Below are 24243 nucleotides of genomic sequence, written 5' to 3'. Positions count from 1 at the left end.
GGGAGCAATACCTAACAGCTATTTTTCAGTGACTTTCCTCCTTTTGCTGTTGTTTAGTCACTAAGTTGTGTCCGACTCTTTTGTGACCCCACGGACTGTAGATGGACTGTGGACTGTCAGGCTCCTCTGTCCATGGGACTTCCAGGCAAGAATACTGGAGTTGGTTACCATTTCCTTCTCTAGGGGATCTTCCTAACCCGGGGATGGCACCTGCATCTCCTGCATTGGCAGGTGGAATATTCACCCCTGAGCCACCTGGGAAATCTCCATGCTTTCCCGCGTTTTGATCATCCTCACATGAGTTCCATTGCTTTCCAGGAGCGAAGGCATTCTGACCACAGTAAACACTCACATAGTTTTGCATCAGATCTGGATGGGTCCTCTCAATGCCATCGTCCAGGATAGTGACCACGATGTTCTTTCCCGTGTAGCCTCTCTTCCAGGCTCCTTCAATGTTCATGTCTGACTGGCAGGGATGTGTGTTGTCACTGCAGTGCTAAAGGAGGAAGAGGGAAAATTGGACATTGTAGATTACAAACACGGAGAGGAGATGGGAGAATTACCTACTTAAGGCAATACATTAATTTGGTGGATTGCCTGTTCAAGCAGAAGCACAGATCTCCAACATGACAACAGGGGAAGGGAGGAAGAAGAGACGTGGGTAAGGCAAGTGAAACAGAAATCTCTTCTGCCAGTTCTGCCCTGCTCTAATACCATAGATCCTTTGGAAAAACATGATAAAGTATCTCAATAGCAGAGCAAAGAGTGCACCATTTTATTGTTAGCATTTATTAGTGACACATGAAAAAGGACTTGTAGCATTTCATTTATAAACCCAAACTAGATAACAGAAGAACATTATAATTTCTTAACCAGGCACCTAGTAGAGCCTGGCTACAAACGAGAAAAACCTCAGCAGCTTCTGTACAGTGTCAGCCAGAGGTGTGCCACTGCTGTGAGAAACCCATAAAAAAGAAAAAAATAACAATCTCCTCAAACTTCTTTCAGTAAATTAACAATGAGCATTGCACCATAATTTGCAGGGGGTGAACAGAGTCATTCAGCACTACTTTGAGAAGGGAGGGAAGAAGAGTGCACAGTCCAGACGGGGGACAGACACAGGAAAATGTGTGCGAGGGCTTTGAAGGGCAGGCTGGAGAGCCAGTGAACCTTAGCTCATTATGTGTAGTGATTTCATTCCACAATGGCTACAACATACAAACACATCAAGAGATGAATTAAACCAGCAGTTCTTCCCAATATAATTGACTAGCATTCATCCAACCCACACAATTATTCCTTCAAAGTCCATCTCTGTGAAATATCCCTCTGAGTGGTATTGTTTTCCAGGTTCTTAAGGCTCAGTTAGAGGAACAAAGGAAAAGGGATGTGCCACTCTAGCCTACTGCCATGGCAACGCAAGCCACCCCAGGTCCACACCATTCACTATCTTCCTCAAGCTTTGTAGGCTTTGTAACCGTTCAGCACTTCAGGAGGGGAGGAGAACGCGTGCTCTGTAGGCTCGAGACATAATGACGACCCCACTGACACGGATTCATCTAACACATACTTTACTGAGCTCTTATTGCACGTGGGGGAATAGCAGTGAACAAGGACAATGAGGTCCCCTGTCCTCGTGACCTCTCTAAACGGGAAACACAGATGCTAAAGAAAACAAAGACCATTTGTAGCACTCCTTATGTTTTAAAGGAATTAAAGAGGGTAGTATGGCAGTCAATACTGAGGGGACTGAGTACACACCTCTCTCAGAAGGATGGTCAAAAAAAGACCCCAGTTTTTGAGAAAGTGAAATGTGAGTTGAGATATGCCTGAAGAGAAAGAGCTGGCTTGCCCAAGAGCTCAGAGCTCATCTTGGTAGTGCTTGTGCTTAGTAGTTCAGTTGTGTCCAACTCTTTGCAACCCCACGGACTGCGGCTCACCAAGCTCCTCCATCCATGGGATTTTCCAGGCAAGATTAGTGGATGTGAGAGGAAATGGCACAGAGGTAGCAGGTTAGAAGGGATAACAGAAGTCAGGTCATCCTGAGCTTTGTAGCCATGACTTGATTTCTATTTTAAATACAACCTAAATGAAAGTCCTTGAGAGTCCCTTAGACAGCAAGGAGATCAAACCAGTCAATCCTAAAGGAAGTCAACCCTGAATATTCACTGGAAGGACTAACGCTGAAGCTCCAATACTTTGGCCACCTGAGGCGAAGAGTCAACTCATTGGAAAAGACTGATGCTGGTAAAGACTGAAGGCAGGAGGAGAAGGGGGTGACAGAGGATGAAATGGCATCATCAACTCAATGGACATGAGTTTGAGCAAACTCTGGGAGATAGTGAAGGACAGGGAAGCCTGGTGTACTGCAGTCCATGGGGTGACAAACAGTTGGACATGACTCACCGACTGAACAACAAAATGGAAGCTCACCTCTTTCCGAATTTCATCCCTCAATGTCACATGGTTACAAGTGGCAGATACCTCTAGTATCTCCTGACATGAATTTGTTAATTTATTCTCCAAAGGAGACTGCCTTTTGTTGAACATTATAAACACACTGGAGTAGTTTTATGGATTCATTCTAACAAATGGTATACCCATCTTTCAACGCAGATAATATCAATTTTGTTGAAAATAGAGGCTTATATATTTTATCAACATTTGCAACTTTCTGTTACTTTCTTGATTCCTTATGGCACTTGAGGCCCTGCACACACTGACCTAAATTCCATTCTCCCCCTGCTCCCCAGTTTTTGGAGTACAGCTTGGGAACAACTTCCTCTCACAAAGCTTTCCCTCATTCTTCAGCCTAGTTGGCTATCTCTTCTCTTAGGAATGGAGACAGGCAGACACGTACATATATTTTGTTCTACACAATCTAACCCCTACACACTGAATTCTGCTGCACTATGGTTGACTGTTGAAACTTGTATGTAAATTTTGTCTCCTTTGACTGTAAGTCCCTAGAAGACTATGCAGGAAACCAATTCTAATCTAGGATTTCAGTCAATATTAGCTGATCAATTACACCCCAAAAGTGAGGGCATATGCTCACTTCATATCCAAGTTCACAACTACCAAATGCTTGCTCCTCTGACCTCGTCAGAGATAGCCCAGCCAGCTAATGCTTGGTTAATAGATCACGAAAGAAATAGTGCAGGTTTCCAAAATGCCAGTGTTTTTCGGAAGTCTCATTCTGGCCAACAGTTTGGGCCGCACCTCATCAAATATTTTAATTTAACAGAAAGCAACTCTGACAGGTTTCTATTTCATTTTTTCCTTTTTCAAAACCTGTTCTGGCCACCTGTGGTATCATTTGTGACATGAAGTAATGTTAATGTGGCCAAGAAGTGGGCTGGAGGAAGGAAGTGTACAGGAAATGGGTCACCCACACATGGGATGACCATCCTGGAGTGGAAGGATGCTGCCTGAAATTGCAATTATGAAAATTGAAGAAAACCAGCCGTGTATGGAAAACATGTGTGTTCAAAGTGGAGTAATTAGGTTTCTTTCTTCCACCTCTGCTTCTGTTGACTCTGACATCACCATTAAATATTTTTGTACCACTTTTTCTTTTCATCTGCCAACATGATACAGGAGAAAGAGGAAGGAGGGGAAATATCCAATTGATTCTTTCATATGGATAACTTACTATTTCAGGTGGCTGAAATGTCAAAGAAAAAAAGATAATGAGAGCCAGGGGTGTTTCTGCAAGTCATAAGATTAGTAGTGGACCCTTAAATCAGGACCCTCTAACCTGAAAGTGACCTTTAGGTTTTTAATACCTATTTCAAGTGTTCCAGGCTTCCGAACATGTTTCTAATGTTTTTCATATGCCCAAGGTACCCCAAGAGCAAAGACTGAAGAGAATATCGATGCCAGTCAACATGGACCCAGTGAAAAGGAATTAATCATTTCCTTAACTGCCTGATCAAAATGGTCTTTAAATTGGACTCTATTTATTTGACAGCAGTCTATGTTAGAGCATCACCCAAAGACCAAAGGAGCACATATTAACTATGACTTCCTCATACTCAGTTTGCCATGTTGAAAACTGGTGGAACTAATAAAACTAGTTTCTGGAATTCTGTTACCACATACGCAGTCCCTAGACTGGTATTCTGGAGAAGGCAATGGCACCCCACTCCAGTACTCTTGCCTGGGAAATCCCATGGGCGGAGGAGCCTGGTAGGCTGCAGTCCATGGGGTCGCTAAGAGTCAGACACGACTGAGCGACTTCACTTTCACTTTTCACTTTCATGCATTGGAGAAGGAAATGGCAACCTACTCCAGTGTTCTTGCCTGGAGAATCCCAGGGACAGGGGAGCCTGGTGGGCTGCCGTCTATGGGGTCACACAGAGTCAGACATGACTGAAGTGACTTAGCAGCAGCAGCAGACTGGTATTCACAAAAGGGACGGGTCAGAAACTTCCAGCTTATTTGAAGCTGATGAAAAACACATATTTGCGCTGTATAGGTACGATAAATATTCACAGTAAATTTATGTACCTTCAGCTTTGAAAAATGTCTTGTGTTTCAATGATGGTCTACACATAGATGACAAAGTATTTAGAAAGGACACAAAGCAGCAAATATCTGCAGAAACAATGGTTAGTATCTAGGTCTCTTATCCGTAAAACCTTTTATTCTTTTCAGGAATGAAATTTTAGAAATATTGTTCTGTGAGTTCTAGAAACAGCCTCTTCCATACCAGGGCTATGAGCTATTTTGCTTATAAACCACTCTGGGTGTGTCCACTTCTCTTGCGTCTTTATAAACATATCACAGTGTTTGCTCAATGAAAGAACAGTTTGTACCCAAAATAAACACCTTTGTTATGCTCTCACCATCATTTTCTTCATACTAGGGGGTGGGGAGGAGCCCTCAATGTCATTGTTTTTAAACTTTTCCAGGTTCTTAAGGTCTCTAATGAACTGCCAATTTATATGCTGCCAATAGCCTGTTAACATTGAAAACATCTGTTGTTCATTGTCATTGATACAGTGGTTCATAAGCCTGCATCTCTGACTATACAATGATAATAAGAGAGTAGAATTACATATAAATATCTGCTTTAAGAAACAGACTCAAAGACTCAGGAAATAAATTTATGGTTACCAAATGGAGGAAGCGAGGAAGGGATAAATTAGGATTTTGGGATTAACAGATACACACTAATCTATATAAAATAGATAAACAACAAGGTCCTACTGTATAGCATAGGACACAGTGTTCAATGTCTTATAATGATCGATAATGGCAAATAATCTGGAAAAAAAAGAAAATATATATGCTGAATATCGGAAACTAATACAACATTGTAAATCAACTATACTTCAATAAAAATAATAAAATAAAATTTAAAAATCTATTTTATAGACAAACTCAGAAACATATCTAGTTAACTTATTAAGGTGTAAATATGCCTGGAATTCTTTGTAAAATCTGGAGTCCAAGAGTTCTAAGAAATGGAAAAAAAATAGAATCATTACTCCCTTAAGTGGACACAGAACTGACATCTAGATTCTTAGCATAACCAAGCATTGTACTAATCCCTTTATATGAACTAGCTTTATGTAAGACTCAGAACAGCTGGAGGGAGGTACTTTTATTATCTCCTTTTAACAGCTAAAGAACACATGACTTAATCAGCCCTTAACCTTCTAGAGGTCAAACAGCTGGTCAATAGTAGAATTAGGATTCAAAACCAAACAGTCCTATGGTCTACGGAGAAATAGATTACTATGAAATGATGATTCTCTTTATTATTTTGAGTTTAGGTTAGGCAAACTTGAAAGGGCAATTGATCCTTGTAAGGACAGCTAAGATGATCTGAATAGCTTTTATTTGTGGCTGGGGCCTCAGCTGGTGATAGGAGATTACAAATGGGCTGTAGGAAGAGAGAATGGTGTCCAACTATTTTCTAGTACATTGGTCAAATGACCCCCTATGAATCATCATGTTTTACTTCACATATTTACACTAGTATGCCAACTCTGCTGGAACCATGAATTACATCTACCATAATATGGGTTGGGGCTTCCCTGGTGGCTCAGACAGTAAGGATCTGCCTGCAATGTGGGAGACCTGGATTCGATCCCTGGGTTGGGAAGATCCCCTGGAGAAGAGAACAGCTACCCACTCCAGTATTCTGACCTGGAGAATTCCAAGGACAGAGGAGCCTAGCAGGCTACAGTCCATGGGGTTACAAAGAGTTGGACATGACTTAGTGACTAAGCACACATAATATGGGTTGACCAAATGAACTTTTTGGCCAACACAATGTAACTGGTGGAAAATTATATCTCACTCACAAAATTTTAAGAGTGTCCCACTTAATACCAAAAAAAATTTTTAATAGAAAAAATTAGAAGAAATGTTGTATAAAATATGCCAAGTAGAGGATAATGAAAAAACCTAGGTCCTAAAATTCCACTCATAAAAGAGAATTAAAAAACTGAGGCAGCATAGTCAGTGGATCTTTGACAAAGGAGCAAAGGCAATATAATGGACTTAAGATAATCCCTTCAACAAATGGTGATGAAACAACTAGACATTCACATGCAATAAAAACAAAAGTGGGGGGACTTCCTTGGTGATCCAGGGGTTAAGAATCCACTTGACAATGCAGGGGACATGAGTTCAGGCTCTAGTCTGGGAAGATCCCACATGCCACGAAGCAACTAAGCCCACATGCCAACTGCTACTGAACCCAAGTTTTAGATTCCATGTGTCACTACTGAAGCCTGGGCAACCTATAAGGCGGTGATCTGCAACAAAAGAAAGTGACAGCGAAGTCGTTCAGTCGTGCCCGACTCTTTGCAACCCTGTGGACTCTAGCCTACCAGGCTCCTCCGTCCGTGGAATTTTCCAGGCAAGAGTACTGGAGTGGTTTGCCATTGCCTTCTCCAAGAGAAGGCACCACAGTGAGTAGCCCACATGTTGCAGAAGACACAGAAAGCCTGTGAGCAGTAACAAAGACCTACCACATCCAAATAAATGAATAAATAAAATTAAAAAAAAAAAAAGAATCACATCTTTTGCGAGAATTAACTCAAAATAGATCATAGACTTTAATATGAAATGCAAAACTAAAACAAAATCCCAGAAGATAACACAGGAGAAAAATCCAGATGATCCTGTGTATGTTGATGACTTTTTAGATACAACACTAAGGACATAATGCAGGAAAGAAATTACTGAAGAGATAGAAACTTCTGTTCCGTGAAAGACAATGTCAAGAGAAGGAGAGGACAAGCCATAGGACAGGAAAAAATAGCTGCAAAAGGACTGTTGTTCAAAATGTACACAGTACTCTCAAACTCAACAGGAAGGAAAAAAACTCAAAAAATGAACCAGGGACCTTCATAGACACCTCACTGAAAAAGATGATATACATAAAGTAAATAAGCATATGAAAAGATGTTCCAAATCATATGTCAGCAGAGAAATGCAGATTAAAACTCCTATTCAGTTCAGTTCAGTTCAGTTTCTCAGTCGTGTCCGACTCTCTGCGACCCCATGAATCACAGCACACCAGGCCTCCCTGTCCATCACCATCTCCCGGAGTTCACTCAGACTCCCATCCATCGAGTCAGTGAGGCCATTCAGCCATCTCATCCTCTGTCGTTCCGTTCTCCTCCAGCCATCTCATCCTCTGTCGTTCCGTTCTCCTCCTGCCCCCAATCCCTCCCAGCATCAGAGTCTTTTCCAATGAGTCAACTCTTCGCATGAGGTGGCCAAAGTACTGGACTTTCAGCTTTAGCATCATTCCTTCCAAAGAAATCCCAGGGCTGATCTCCTTCAGAATGGACTGGTTGGATCTCCTTGCAGTACAAGGGACTCTCAAGAGTCTTCTCCAACACCACAGTTCAAAAGCATCAATTCTTCGGTGCTCAGCCTTCTTCACAGTCCAACTCTCACATCCATACATGACCACAGGAAAAACCATAGCCTTCACTAGACAGACCTTAGTCGGCAAAGTGATGTCTCTGCTTTTGAATATACTATCTAGGTTGGTCATAACTTTTCTTCCAAGGAGTAAGCGTCTTTTAATTTCACGGCTGCAGTCACCATCTGCAGTGATTTTGGAGCCCCCTAAAATAAAGTCTGACACTGTTTCCACTGTTTCCCCATCTATTTCCCATGAAGTGATGGACCTTAGTTGGCAAAGCGATGTCTCTGCTTTTCAATATGCTATCTAGGTTGGTCAAAACTTTTCTTCCAAGGAGTAAGTGTCTTTTAATTTCATGGCTGCAGTCACCATCTGCAGTGATTTTGGAGCCCCCTAAAATAAAGTCTGACACTGTTTCCACTGTTTCCCCATCTATTTCCCATGAAGTGATGGGACCGGATGCCATGATCTTCATTTTCTGAATGTTGAACTTAAGGCCAACTTTTTCACTCTCCACTTTCACTTTCATCAAGAGGCTTTTTAGTTCCTTTTCACTTTCTGCCATAAGGGTGGTTGTAGGGAACAAGGTATAAGGAAGATTGAGAAGTGCTTGCAAACGAGACTCTCAACCAGGGCTGAACATTCTTGCAAACGAGATGTTCAGCTAAGAATCCTCTGTTTGTTCCCATGGGAAAAGAACATTTCTTGCACATAAGGATGTTTCTCTGATTCCTCAAATGGAACAAACCCAGGGACAAAACGGATTCTAAGTTGATAAGGAAGTTCCCCAAAACAAAGTCTTAGCTGCAGTAAATAAGTCAAGGTAAAGGTTATCTCGCCCTGCGCCTGCGCACTGTATAGTTTCTGAATCATAGTGCTTGGCAGCTTGCCCTGTAGGTTGTTGTGCAAGGGATATAAAATAAAGCAGCTGTAAGAAGCAAGTGTTAAAATACAAAGATTCAAACCACTCTGCAGTGTTGGTGTTTCATTCCGTCGCCAGCAGGTGGTGTCATCTGCATATCTGAGGTTATTGATATTTCTCCCAGAAATCTTGATTCCAGCTTGTGTTTCTTCCAGCCCAGCGTTTCTTATGATGTACTTTGCATAGAAGTTAAATAAGCAGGGGGACAATATACAGCCTTGACGTACTCCTTTTCCTATTTGGAACCAGTCTATTGTTCCATGTCCAGTTCCAACTGTTGCTTCCTGACCTGCATACAGGTTTCTCAAGAGGCAGGTCAGGTGGTCTTATATTCCCATCTCTTTCAGAATTTTCCACAGTTTACTGTGATCCACACAGTCAAAGGCTTTGGCATAGGTAGTAAAGCAGAAATAGATGTTTTTTCTGGAACTCTCTTGCTTTTTCCATGATCCAGAGGATGTTGGCAATTTGATCTCTGGTTCCTCTGCCTTTTCTAAAACCAGCTTGAACATCAGGAAGTTCACGGTTCATGTATTGCTGAAGCCTGGCTTGGAGAATTTTGAGCATGACTTTACTAGCGTGTGAGATGAGTGCAATTGTGCAGTAGTTTGGCCATTCTTTGGCATTGCCTTTCTTTGGAATTGGAATGAAAGCTAAAATCCAGAACACTGATACCATCAAATGTTGGTGAAGATGTAGAGCAACAGGAACTCTCTCATTCATTGCTGGTAGAAATTAAAATCATATATGCACTCAGAAGATTGCTTGGAAGTTTCTTAGAAAACTAAACATAGTCTTAACCATATGGATTCAGCAATTGTGTTCCTTGGCATTTACCTAAAGCAGCTGAAAATTTAGTTGCACATAAAAACCTGCAAAGGGATACTATGGCAGCTTTATTCACAATTGCCCAAACTTGGCAACAACCAAGATGTCTGAGGATGAATAGATAGATAAACTGAGGCCCAATAGAAAATGAAATATTATTTGGTGCTTAAAAAGAGATGTGCTAGCAAGCCATGAAAAGACTAGGAGGAAATTTAAATGCATATTACTGAGTAAAAGAAGTCAATCTGAAAAGGCTAAAAAATGTATGCTTCCAACTATATGGCATTCTGGAAAAGGCAAAACTATGGAGGAAGTAAAAAGATCAGTGTTTGATAGGGACTGAGAATCAGGGGACAAACAGGAGAGCACAAAGGATTTTTAGGGCAGTGGAAGTGCTCTGTATGAAACTATAATGATGAATACATGTCATTGTACATTTGTCAGTGAACAACGCTAAGAGTGAATCTTAATGTAAACTACACATCTAAGGTATATGATGTCTCAATGCAGGTTCATCAACTGTTCATTCAGTAACAAATGTATCACTCTAGAGGCAGATGTTGATATTGAGGGAGGCTGTGTATGTGTCGGCTGCTGCTGCTGCTGCTAAGTAGCTTCAGTCGTGTCCGACTCTGTGTGATCCCAGAGACGGCAGCCCACCAGGCTTCCCCGTCCCTGGGATTCTCCAGGCAAGAACACTGGAGTGGGTTGCCATTTCCTTCTCCAGTGCATGAAAGTGAAAAGGGAAAGTGAGTTCGCTCAGTCATGTCCGACCCTCAGCGACCCCATGGACTGCAGCCTTCCAGGCTCCTCCATCCATGGGATTTTCCAGGCGGGAGTACTGGAGTGGGGTGCCACTGCCTTCTCTGGTATGTGTCGGGGTAGGCGGTATATGGGAAATCTGTGTGCCTTCCTCTCCATTTGCTGTGAAGTTAAAACTTCCCTTTAAAAGTTAGTCTTTAGAAGAAAAGAAAATGAATTTCAAAGAGCAGCCAAAGAGTAACTGGATGATCTATGAATTTAGTTTAGCGGACAAGCTTTCTCTCATTTGTAAATTTTGTGATACTCTTTGAATCTTTCCAAGCCTGATACATCTCCAATTAGAAACTTTCAGTACTGAAAACATTTAAGAAAGCAAAAACAATAAGCCAACAACAACAACAATCACAAATCTTGTTTTCTTTAAGGAATTTCAACATGTTTTGTCTTAGTGTTTGGAGAACTGGTTTCAGCTACATGACCTGACCATGATGATAAAGGGTAACCAGTCTCTGAAACTTCCTGGATATTTTTGCAACACTAAGACCAAGCTTACCTTTACATATATGGTCCTCTGCATGTGCTATGGTTCTCACTATTCTCAAATAACTCAGATTATAAAATCAGATCCAGATTTCAGATCTGGAAATCTGGATCTTAAACCACACCTCCTCCCTTCCTGTTTCCTTTGATTTCCACAGCACCTTGCAGTTCAGGTCATTGGTTCTGATCCACCGCTTTTAATCTTTAACCCAGTTTAGATTTTCCATCTATCCTCCTGGTATTAAAACAGTGTTATCAATCACCCACTACATTCTGGCCACTATATGGCCAAAGAAACATTACTACACTCAAGTCCTTGAAGTCCAGTTTGTATGACAGACAAACAAGGAGCTTACGTTTCGTTCTTTCTTTTTTTTCCAAAAACAACACAAGTGTTGTAACAGGAGTTCTCAGGGTAGTGTGGGGACATGGAACCCAGTCAGGGGAATGTGTGGGAAAGCTGAGACCACTTCTGAGAGGAAATGCCATTTAAGCCCCCAAATATGAGTTGACTAGCCAGAGGGCAAGCAAGGGACAAGGAGAATGTGTTCACAGGGCTGAACCCGATGCTCTGTGACAATCTAGAGGGGTAGGAAGGGAGGGAGGTTCAAGAGGGAGGGACATGTATATAGTTATGGCTACTTCACATTGTGTGGCAGAAACAAGCACAACTTTGTAAAGCAATTATCCTCCAATTAAAGATAAAACTTTAAAAAGTGGATGTGTCTATTTTTTATAAGGGTATAGAATAATCAAGGAGAGACTGGAATGCTCAAAGAATGGGAAAAAATTCAGTACTGCTGAAGGATACAGATGTGAGAGGTGGGGGGAAGATGAGAAAAATGGAAAGAGATGAAACTGGAGAGGCCAGACTGTAAACGTCCCTACAAGCTATGTTTCCTGCCCCCCCCCCAATTTTTGAACTTTATCATAATTTGATGAAAAGACCATTCAAGAGTTGTAAGGTAGGGATTGACATGGTTTGGATGTCTAAAGTGCATCTCAAACTTAATTCTCAAGAAAAACACTGGATCTCCACCCTCTCTGACCTCTCCAAAGCTGCAGAGGCCCAGGCTTCTCGGTTTCCCCTACAACAGCTGCCCTCCTTCTCTATAAACGCCCATCAGCAAATCCTTGCCAACAGCTACAGAACCTGACCTCTTCCCACCATTTTCATGGCTACAAACCAACTTTAGCTACTATCATCTCTTATTCCTTTAAGGTCTATTTTGCATACGGTAGTAATAGTGATCTTTACAAATTTTGTCAGAGTTATTCTCAATAAATATTCCAATAATTCCCAGTGACTTTACCTCACACTTCCAATATACTCCCTGTCTATTCTACAGCCTATAAAGTGCTCGTGACCTGATTTGGAGCCATCTCCCTGACCTTCTGGCCCCCCCCCCCCCATTCCCCTTCACTCCATTCCAGCACACTATCCTCTCCCTCTCCAGCCCCACTCACATCTCAGGGCCTTGACACTATTCTCCCACATGTGGATGTCCTTCCTCAGAATCTACGAGGCTCTCTCTTGTGCCCAAATATCACCTCCTCAGAGAGGCTCTTCTAGTAAACCTATCTGAGATAGCATTCTGTGTCATTCTCTGCCCTTGACTCTGATTTCCTTTCACTCCTGACGACCATATTATCTATCAATCTGACACTTTACTGTTAGTCTCCCACATTGGATTGTAAACTCCATGAAGCCAGTCACTTCGCCTTGTTTATTTCTGTATTTGCATTGTCTAACACACAGAAGTTCAATAATTATATACCAACTGAAAGAACAGATTGAGTTTTAAGAAGTCATTATGGGTCTTCTCGAACATATAGGAAAGCATGGAGACCAAACCTGAAGAGAGAACTAGTGATTGAGAGATGACAGAGGTCTAGATTAGTGGAACCGTAGAAACCATAGTATTTGATATACAGCAGGCAATCTACAGATTTGTTGATAACAACAGTGAATGAATATGGTGAGAGAAGAGAGAGAAATCAAGAAAGATCAAATATCTGCCTTGGACTACAGAGCAAATGATCACTTATTGAGAAAAGAAACACAGGAAGAGGGGAAAATTTGGCTGGAGAATGAAAATAGTGAGTTCAGTTTCAGAAACATGGAAATTTAAATAACATCCAACAGGAGGAGCCTATAGCGATTGGATATGTGGATCTAAATTTCCTTTCTGCCCAGATCCACAAGTGAATTCTTTCTAAAATATTGGCATCGTACTGTCATTTCCCACCTCAAATCTATTTCACATCTATAAAGCACTAACATCTTGGCCTCTGAGCCACTTCACAAGCTGGCAATGAACATACACTGTCTAGTGCCATTTGTTGCCTCAAAGTGCAAATTCCCTAAGGGCCATAGACACAGTGTATAAATTTGACGGTCTTAGCAAATTCAAGGTCATCACCACCTGTGGCCGACAGCAAACAAGGACCCAATTTCCACTACTCCCTACACCTATAGCACATGAACTCCTCGTGAAGCAAGAGGGTTTTTCTTCGCCTTTTGATTCTGGGTGGGCCTGGTGACCTGCTTTGGCCAGAAGAGTGTAGCAGAAGTAACCACTCCATTTCTATACTTCTTACACCCTTTCACTTGTAATTCTTCCTGGCTGCCATGTGTACAAGCCAAAGTAGCCTGCTAGAAGCTGGGAGACTATATGGAACAGATAAAACTGTCCCGGGTAAACTCACACCAAACGAGTTAGGCCCCAGCTGACCTAGAATGGCTCACAGATGCACCCATAAGTCAAATTCAGCCCAAATTCCAGACATTCAGAATCATAAATCTAACAAACAGCTGTTGCCTTAAACTACAAAATTTTGGGAGCGGTCTTTATACAGCAAAAACTAACTAACACATAAAGTTATAAGTCTGAGGAAACTAAGCCAAGCCAGAAGGAAAGGGGGAGAGATCAGCAAATCAAGGTGAACTATTGATAGCTTATCTAGAAGGGAAAAAGCATTGGTTTTGTACTTGAGGAGGAAGCACAGTAAGAAGACTTGATGTATCAAATACACAATTTGAAAGCAAATTCCGAGTTCCCTGGGATTAATTCCCTTCACGGGAAGCTCAGTGTTTTCCTGCTCATCCCCCGCAGCCCTCATATCATCAATTTCTAATTTTATATAGGTTTTATCTTCTCAATGAAATTTCAAGCTACTTGTAGTAATGAAGTCATTATTCCAAATTTTAATAACCTCTGGAGTTCATAGTAAAAATACTCAACAATTTATAAATTGATATTCAATGGAGAAAGCAGAAGTCAATTCTGAGATAAAATGCAGAAGAAAATTTACATAGGTAAGACATAAATGGAGATAATAGAAAAGGTTCAGATAAGATCTAGAAATCTTTTCTTTTGCTCATGGCCCATAATAGGGCATCTACTTATTCAACTTTACCAACAAAAGATTTAAAAAAATACCAAAAGATTCAAGAAATAATAGGAAATGCGCAAGGACTAAAGCCTTCACCAGGAATTATACAAGAAAAAAGGACCATCAGTGAAATATTTCTTCATTCATAAAAAGCAACAAAATTGAGTCACCCGTGATGTGGCTGAACCTAGAACCTGTCATACAGAGTGAAATAAGAGAAAGAGAAAAACAAATATTGTATATGTAACTGAAAGTTGCTCATGTCCGACTCTTTGTGACCCCATGGACTATACAGTCCATGGAATTCTCCAGATCTCCAGGGGATCTTCCCAACCCAGGGATCGAACCCAGGTCTCCTGCACTGCCGGTGGATTCTTTACCATCTGAGCCAACAGGGAAGCCCTTGGGATAAATTAATATATGTTAACACGTCTATATGAAATCTAGAAAAATGGTACTGATGAACCTATTTGCAGAGCGGGAATAGAGATGCAGATGGAGGGAACAGATTTATGGACTCAGGGATGGGGGAAAGGAGGGAGTGGGACGAACTGAGATAGTAGCATTGACGTATGTACACTACCACGTGCAAAATAGCTAGCTAGTGGGCAGCTGCAGTATAGCAGTATAGCAGCTCAGCGCTCTGTGATGACCGAGAAGGGTGGGATGGGGTGGGGAGAGGGAGATTTAAGAGGGAAGGGACATATGTATACATATGACTGATTCACACTGTTGTACAGCAGAAACTAACAATTACATTCCAATAAAAGAGGACATTCATTTGGGGGTACTGAGTATACTAATGCCCCACTAATGATGTTCAACACTCTTGGCAGATGTCAGAAGAGACACAACACTGTGATACATGAGCCATTATCCCCTTACAGGCTGTTTGGAAGTTTTTCCTGGCCAGAGAGGAATTTGGGGATGCAAGTCTGTTTCCTCTGGCACAGTACAGGGTATGATGCTTTAAAGTAAACACTTCTTGACCCTTCTCTGGTATCTGGTCAATGGCTTAATTTTAATACTATTTTTCTTCTACGTCATGCAGTAAATTCTTCTATGAGTTGAGGAGACATTTGGTGTTACCAAATGACTTCCTGATTATGAATCAAGCACCAAATATTCATAACACGCTATTCTTTGTCCAAACTGTGCAATTAGTAAATTAGTAAGTTGTCTTTGCTTAGGGATAATATCAATTGAAATGTTTTCCTCAAGAGTCTATAAAGCCAAGAAATAATTCCTACACTGGAGTTCAAGAAAATGAATTTGAGAAGCAACTCAGCATGATTTAATAATTATGCAAACATTAGCAAATAACAAACCTCATTCGTTTCTAAAATGTAACTTCTTTGTTTACATAGTTTACAAAATTCTGCTTGCATAGAACTCTCTTACTCTCTTGTCTCCTTTATGTAGAAATCTTACTCAGAAACTCCTGTCTCTTCTTTTTTCCAGATCTCAGGAAGAAAAGCCAATAGACTGGAGGACCTTGCCTTTTCTTTACAATGAGTAGGATGCAGCTTACTTCAGATAGCTGGTCAGCAACTGACTTTAGAATTCAGTTGCTCCATTATTTCTATTTTTCAATGGAAGTTTTCAAAGTTTTTGCAGAAGTTTTGAAAAGAAATGACAGATAACATTAAAAAATAATAATAATATTAGAGACCTTTAAGGTCAAGGAGGAAAAATCTCAATATCATTTGAAGATATGGGATATCTTCAAACACCATAATATGTCATATTTCTTCATTTCTATTGTTTCATAAATGGCAATAGTCTTCTGAAACATAAAAGTAGAGGCAGCTATTTTTCAGGCAAGGAAAAAAAATACATTTTACAGTTAGAAAAATAATGAAGAACTACTATAAACCTATTCAAGAACTTCCCAGACCTTCAAGCATTCTGCCATCAGGTTTTGACCACATAATCATTTTCTCTTAGATGGATGGATGGAAGATGACTGGACAAACAGAGGGATAAGAGTGGATAGACAGTGAAGCAAACAGACAATACATGCAGGTTTACCTTCCAAGGCTTATTATATTTTAATGTTCTTTTTTCCCAAATTTCTATTGAAGAAGGTGTACCTTCCCAGGATCCTGCAGAGCTTATGAACACTTCCATGTCCCTAAGTCGATTCTTCAAAAGGATATCTTCAATCAAGACCAAATCAAAAAATGAAACATAATAAGGGAGATGATACAGAAGGATGGAAGAGGAAGAGAGGGTCAAATCTGTATGACAGTGAAGCTACGCATAGTCAAGTGATGTCCAGAGTTGTTAGACAACTCATCCTTTTCCAGAAGAACCACCTGAACTTTCCTAATAGAACATAAACTTCAGTCTGTCTATGTATTTAAAGTTAACATAGAGAGCAGCATAAATCTGGTCTTAAATAGTGGTTTCCTTAATTTTTGCCTCAAGAAAGGAGATGAAAGTAGATACTTGAAAAGGACAAAAAAGGCGTGTTAGTCTGTTGGACTTATATATATAAATTAATGGATATGGAATTTCAAAGTCTTTTAAGATTTTAGGTTTGCTTCTCTCTGGATATATGAGATTACTGACTCATCTTCCTGAAGGTTTTGAAGAATTTTCACTACGCTGTATAACACGTCATTATCTCAAATATATTAGTTCTATAAGGAATCTATAACAATTGTGGTATAGAAACACTGAGAAGAGGGAGTAATATTATTAGTGTGTCAAAATTCTTATTCTTAAAATTAAGTGATTATATCATGAGAGGCAGGATGGTCAAAACTCACATGATCATGATTAGTTGCAGACATAATTTGAGTTCACTTTTGCTTTCCTGTCAATACAATAGCCCACTTAGGCACCCATGAATCTTTCCTTTTTCCTGATAACATTAATTCTTCAGATATAATCTAGTCTATATGTTTTTATAGAATCAAAGAAGAAATCTGATATTTATAATGAATCAAAAAATAATTGTACTGCTTGGAGAGAAATTCCTTAGTATCCACAAATATGGTTTCTATTAACTTTTTCTTTTCTCCTGTACAGCACAAACCAATAATCCCAAAATTGAATGGCTGAAATAATTATTATGGTGCATAGTTCAATGGGTTGGCAGAGCTCAGCTGGGTGGCTCTCCCTTGGGGTCTCCATGTTGTTGCAGTCAGATGTTCACTGAGGCTACAAGCATGTGAAATCTTGACTGACATGGAAGTTTAAGATGGCTCATTCATTCACATGAACAGCTGGAGAATTTTCAACCTTCTGTGTAAGATTCAGTAATTAATTCACACTTGTCCCAGCTGAGTTATCTGCAAGTCCTTCTGAAGGACTTATCTCTATTATATAATGATTTTGTCCCATAATAGCTAGATGAATGGCAGGGCCATTAACATTTCTCTAAATTGGTTAACTGTCAAAACATTTCATTCATTCACTTATGTTTCATTAGTTTGTTTTTAATTTTCCAATGCTAATTAAATGATTTCTAGATGCTGAGCTTACATCAGGGAATGAGAAAACACATGGTGTAGCCTTCAAAAAAGTTTACATTCAAGTTAGAGTAGACAGATCATAGACAAATGAGATAAACAATATAATTAGAGATTATGGTAATAGATGTGAGGAGTTGACTCATTAGAAAAGACCCTGATGTTGGGAAGGATTGAAAGCAGGAGGAGAAGGGGATGACAGAGGATGAGCTGGTTGGATGGCATCATCAACTCAATGGACATGAGTTTGAGCAAGCTCTGGGAGATGGTGAAGGATAGGGAAGCCTGGCGTGCTGCAGTCCATTGGGTTGCAAAGAGTTGGACACAACTGAGCAACTGAACAACATAAAGAAAATAAAAAAGAGAACTTGGATAGCAACAAATGAAATGTGTTATTAAATTTATGCCTTAAGCTCTTTACAATTTTCCAGTTAATAGGTATCAGACAATAAATCCTAGCCTTAGAAAAGAAAGTTAGAGAAAAACTGAAATTTCAGGCCTATTGTCATTTAAAGTTTAAAAAGTAAAACAAAAAATATTATCACATTTCAAAAACAAAGTAAAATCAAAACATTTTCTAAGACAAACCTATAACAATAAAGAGTATGACACAAGCTACTACTGTGATGCATCTACAGAAAAATAAATCTGTGTTGCAAAGCAAAAAAAAAACCTCACCTCTGACAATCAGCCAAATCAATTCAGATTGCTACTAAAAAGCCTGCTTTAATATCGGTCCTTCTAGACTAAGTAAAAATCATCATCGGAATCTCCCTGACATCTTTGCTTTCACTGTCCACTTGAAGATGTAAATGAGTATAAAATCTACAAAGTAACTTGAAAGGACAATGAAACATTTTGCTTGACAGACAAATATGTCTAGTGCTTCTTCTAGACAAGTACAGATGCTTCAGAAAAGATTAAGGATTCCATAATGCATTTGATTAGCTACTCAATGAAGGAACCTACAGAGAAGATAGCCTCTTCGACTGGTGAGACTCTCCAGAGCCTAAAGTATAATGAGTAAGAAAACTAAGTCATTTGAAGTCATTTGTATCCTACACTAGTCAGCGTAATTGCTAACGTTTTCTTTATTAATAAAAAATGTTGACTCCTTTAAAGAATTTAACCAAGCAACTAGCTTTAAAAGTATCCTACAGAATTCCTTCTGTTAAAGAAAAACAACAATTCCAGAAAAGTGGCTGTACAATAGCTGAACTTTATAGTAGCTCTTATAATGGCATATTCAGGGTAAACTGGAATAGGACTCTTGTAACACAAGTCGCATTGCTTTCCATTCGGTAATAAAAGCAGTAATGTTAATACAATTAACTCCAACACTAGCGTTTCAGCATTCCACAGACACATTCACAGGACTACATACATATTTTAGAACATAGTTTTCCAAGCATCTGTGGTCCTTCCTATCTAATTAGCAAGCTCTTCATGAGTAACTAATATAAACACTTCACAGACAATCATGGCCCAAAACATTCCCACATCTGACAGTGGTATGTTTACACCTTTAGAGAGGAATTTCCCAAGTGGAAAAAGTAGAGAAAAAAGTAGAGAAAGATGTTGAAAGATGGAGAATTCATGTTGAACAGATCCAAAGAGCTGCTCATCCACCATAGCAGGAAAACCCACCCACTTTCCATTCATTCAGCAGCACCTTACCTTCAGTAAGAGGGAAGAAAGCGCACAATGAACTACAAAGTGACAGACGACTGTGTCCAAAAGACTAGAGCAAACAGGCGAAAAACAACTGCCTTTAAAAAGATGGGTTTAATCTATAAATCCAAAAGTTACTTTTCAGTGAGAAAGGGTCTGTGTCAGTCTGGGATGTTTTTAGCTACAGAAAAGAAAGCCCAGTGAACCACAGTCACAAAGCTAATTAATTATCACTTAAGAAATCAGGAAGCAGGGATTTCGAGTTTGGAGCAGTAGCTTAATGACATCATTAAAGAACCAGATTCTTTGTATTTGCTCAGCCACCATGCTTAGCTGACCTCTGTCCTCTGAAAGTGCCCCTTGGTTGCAAGATAATTCCCACCACTCCCTTAGTACATTCCTCACCAGCATCCCAACTGGGAATGAAGGAAGAAGTCACAAAAAGGCTTCTCTTCACAGAGGAAGAAGCCTCTCGATATTAGTAGATGTTTACTTGACAAACAGTAAAAATTTATTGTTGATCTGAAATTCAAATTTAACTGGACACTTTGTATTTATATTTATTAACTCTGGCAATCCTTAGTACCACTAATCTAACAAAAGCAAAGAGGAACGAAAGAGCTTCTTGATGAAGGTGAAGGATGAGGGCAAGAGCCAGCTTAAGAATAAATATAAAAAAACTAAGATCGTGGCATCTGTCCCCATTCAGTTCAGTTCAGACCCTCAGTCGTGTCTGACTGTTTGCAACCCCATGAATCGCAGCATGCCAGGCCTCCCTGTCCATCACCAGCTCCCGAAGTTCACTCAGATTCACGTCCATCGAGTCAGTGATGCCATGCAGCCATCTCATCCTCTGTCGTCCCCTTCTCCTCCTGCCCCCAATCCCTCCTAGCATCAGAGTCTTTTCTAATGAGTCAACTCTTCGCATGAGGTGGCAAAAGTACTGGAGTTTCAGCTTCAGCATCATTCCTTCCAAAGAACACCCAGGACTGATCTCCTTTAGAATGGACTGGCTGGATCTCCTTGCAGTCCAAGGGACTCTCAAGAGTCTTCTCCAACACCACAGTTCAAAAGCATCAATTCTTCGGCGCTCAGCTTTCTTCACAGTCCAATTCTCACATCCATACGTGACTACGGAAAAAACCATACCCTTGACTACACGGACCTTTGTTGGCAAACTAATGTCTCTGCTTCTGAATATGCTATTTAGGTTGGTCATAACTTTTCTTCCAAGAAGTAAGCGTCTTTTAATTTCATGGCTGCAATCACCATCTGCAGTGATTTTGGAGCCCCCAAAAATAAAGTCTGACACAGTTTCCACTGTTTCCCCATCAATTTCCCATGAAGTGAAGGGACCAGATGCCATGATCTCGTTTTCTGAATGTTGAGCTTTAAGCCAACTTTTTCACTCTCCTGTTTCACTTTCATCAAGAGGCTTTTTAGCTCCTCTTCACTTTCTGCCATAAGGCTGGTGTCATCTGCATATCTGAGGTGACTGATATTTCTCCCGGCAATCTTGATTCCACCTTGTGCTTCTTCCAGCCCAGTGTTTCTCATGATGTACTCTGCATAAAAGTTAAATAAGCAGGGGGACAATATCCAGCCTTGACGTACTCCTTTTCCTATTTGGAACAAGTCTGTTGTTCCATGTCCAGTTTGAACTGTTGCTACCTGACCTGCATATATGTTTCTCAAGAGGCAGGTCAGGTGGTCTGGTATTCCCATCTCTTTCAGAATTTTCCAGTTTATTGTGATCCACACAGTCAAAGGCTTTGGCATAGTCAATAAAGCAGAAATAGATGTTTTTCTGGAACTCTCTTGCTTGTTCCATGATCCAGCAGATGTTGGCAATTTGATCTCTGGTTCCTCTGCCTTTTCTAACACCAGCTTGAACATCTGGAAGTTCATGGTTTACATATTGCTAAAGCCTGGCTTGGAGAATTTTGAGCATGACTTTACTAGCATGTAAGATGAGTGCAATTGTGCGGTAGTTTGAGCATTCTTTGGCATTGCCTTTCTTTGGGATTGGAATGAAAATGGACCTTTTCCAGTCCTGTGGCCACTGCTGAGTTTTCCAAGTTTGCTGGCATATTGAGTGCAGCACTTTCACAGCATCATCTTTCAGGATTTGAAATAGCTCAACTGAAATTCCATCACCTCCACTAGCTTTGTTCGTATTGATGCTTTCTAAGGCCCACTTGACTTCACATTCCAGGATGTCTAGCTCCAGGTGAATGATCACACCATCGTGATTATCTTGGTCGTGAAGATCTTTTTTTGTACAGTTCTTCTGTGTATTCTTGCCACCTCTTCTTAATATCTTCTGTCCATAACATTTCTGTCCATAACATTTCTGTCCTTTATCAAGCCCATCTGTGCATGAAATGTTCCCTTCATATTTCTAAGTTTGTTGAAGAGATCTCTAGCCTTTCCCATTCTGTTGTTTTCCTCTATTTCCTTGCACTGATCTCCAAGGAAGGCTTTCTTATCTCTTCTTGCTATTCTTTGGAACCCTCCATTCAGATGCTTATATCTTTCCTTTTCTCCTTTGCTTTTTACTTCTCTTCTTTCACAGCTATTTGTAAGGCCTCCCCAGATAGCCATTTTGCTTTTTTGCATTTCTTTTCCATGGGGATGGTCTTGATCCCTGTCTCCTGTACAATGTCACGAACCTTAGTCCACAGTTCATCAGGCACTCTATCTATCAGATCTAGCCTTTAAATCTATTTCTCATTTCCACTGTATAGTCATAAGAGATTTTATTTAGGTCATACCTGAATGGTCTAGTGGTTTTCCCTACTTTCTTCAATTTAAGTCTAAATGTGGCAATAAGGAGTTCATGATCTGAGCCACAGTCAGCTCCTGGTCTTGCTTTTGATGACTGTACAGAGCTTTTCCATCTTTGGCTGCAAAGAAGATAATCAATCTGATTTCGGTGTTGACCATCTGGTCATGTCCATGTGTAGAGTCTTCTCTTGTGTTGTTGGAAGAGTGTGTTTGTTATGACCAGTGCATTCTCTTGGCAAAACTCTATTAGCCTTTGCCCTGCTTCATTCTGTATTCCAAGGCCAAATTTGCCTGCTACCCCAGATGTTTCTTAACTTCCTACTTTTGCATTCCAGACCCCTATAATGAAAAGGACATCTTTTTTGGGGTGTTAGTTCTAAAAGGTCTTTTAGGTCTTCATAGAACCGTTCAACTTCAGCTTCTTCAGTGTTAGGGGTTGGGGCATAGACTTGGAATACTGTAATACTGAATGGTTTGCCTTGGAGACGAACAGAGATCATTCTGTCGTTTTTGAGAGTGCATCCAAGTACTGCATTTCGGACTCTTTTGTTGACCATGGTGGCTACTCCATTTCTTCTGAGGGATTCCTGCCCGTAGTAGTAGATATAATGGTCATCTGAGTTAAATTCACCCGCTCCAGTCCATTTTAGTTCGCTAATTCCTAGAAGGTCAACGTTCATTCTTGCCATCTCCTGTTTGACCACTTCCAATTTGCCTTGATTCATGGACCTGACATTCCAGGTTCCTATGCAATATTGCTCTTTACAGCATTGGACCTTGCTTCTATCACCAGTCACATCCACAGCTGGGTATTGTTTTTGCTTTGGCTCCATCCCTTCATTCTTTCTGGAGTTATTTCTCCACTGATCTCCAGCACCTACTGACCTGGGGAGTTCCTCTTTCAGTATCCTATCTTTCTGCCTTTTCATACTGTTCATGGGATTCTCAAGGCAAGAATACTAAAGTGGTTTGCCATTTCCTTATCCAGTGGACCACATTCTGTCAGACCTCTCCACCATAACCCACCCGTCTTGGGTGGCCCCACGGGCATGGCTTAGTTTCCTTGAGTTAGACAAGGCTGTGGTCCGTGTGATTAGATTGACTAGTTTTCTGTGAGTATGGTTTCAGTGTGTCTGCCCTCTGATGCCCTCTTTGGCCTCCATTACTGCATGGCAAATAGAAGGGGGAAAAGTGGTAGAAGTGACAGATTTCCTCTTCTTGGACTCCAAAATCACTGTGGATGATGACTGCAGCCATGAAGTGAGAAGACTATTGCTTCTTGGGAGGAAAGCAATGACAAACCTAGACAGTATGTTGAAAAGCAGAGACGTTACTCTGCCAACAAAGGTTCATGTAGTCAAGGCTATGGTTCTTCCCAGTGGTCACTCAGAGGTGGACTGTAAAGAAGGCAGAACGCCAAAGAATTGATACCTTCAAACTGTGGTGTGGGAGAAGACTCCTGAAAGTCCCTTGGACAGCAAGGAGATCATGCCAGTTAATCTTAAGGGAGATCAACCCTGCCTATTCACTGGAAGGACTGATGCTGAAGCATAAGTTACAGTATTTTGGTCATCTGATATGAACAGATGACTCACTGGGAAAATCCCTCATGCTAGGAAAGAGGGCAGAAGGAGAAAAGGGCATCAGCAGATGAGATGGCTGGATGGCATCACCAATCCAATGAACATGAACTTGGGCAAACTCCAGGGGATGGTGAGGGACAGGGAGGCCTGGCATGCTGCTGTCCATGGTGTTGCAAAGAGCTGGACACAACTGGGCACCAGAACAACAACTTCTTTATAAAATGATAATAATTTGTCTTGTAGTTTAGCCAACTGCATCTATGTTTCTTAAGGAAGAATTAAGATTGCTATAGTAGAGTTTTAAAGAGAAGGAAATATGCAGTGTTCCCTGTTCTTCATATCCAGTATAGACTGAAGAATCTAATCCTGGCTCCAGTA

General features: G+C 40.6%; 1 protein-coding gene across 3 annotated transcripts in view; it reads right to left on the bottom strand.

The window, feature by feature from the left end:
• Nucleotides 1–24243, bottom strand: part of PCSK5 (proprotein convertase subtilisin/kexin type 5) — a 500900-nt gene that overhangs the window by 360316 nt on the left and 116341 nt on the right. For all 3 annotated transcript variants that reach the window (XM_068974738.1, XM_068974739.1, XM_068974741.1), the window contains exon 4: nt 353–496. In XM_068974738.1, the coding sequence (XP_068830839.1) occupies nt 353–496 (144 nt within the window). The remainder of the gene's footprint in view (nt 1–352; nt 497–24243) is intronic.

Source organism: Capricornis sumatraensis, chromosome 6 (genome assembly GCF_032405125.1).
Source record: "Capricornis sumatraensis isolate serow.1 chromosome 6, serow.2, whole genome shotgun sequence".
Classification (NCBI taxonomy): domain Eukaryota; kingdom Metazoa; phylum Chordata; class Mammalia; order Artiodactyla; family Bovidae; genus Capricornis; species Capricornis sumatraensis.
Note: the sequence above shows the minus strand (reverse complement) of the source record. Positions and strands in the feature narration are given on the sequence as shown.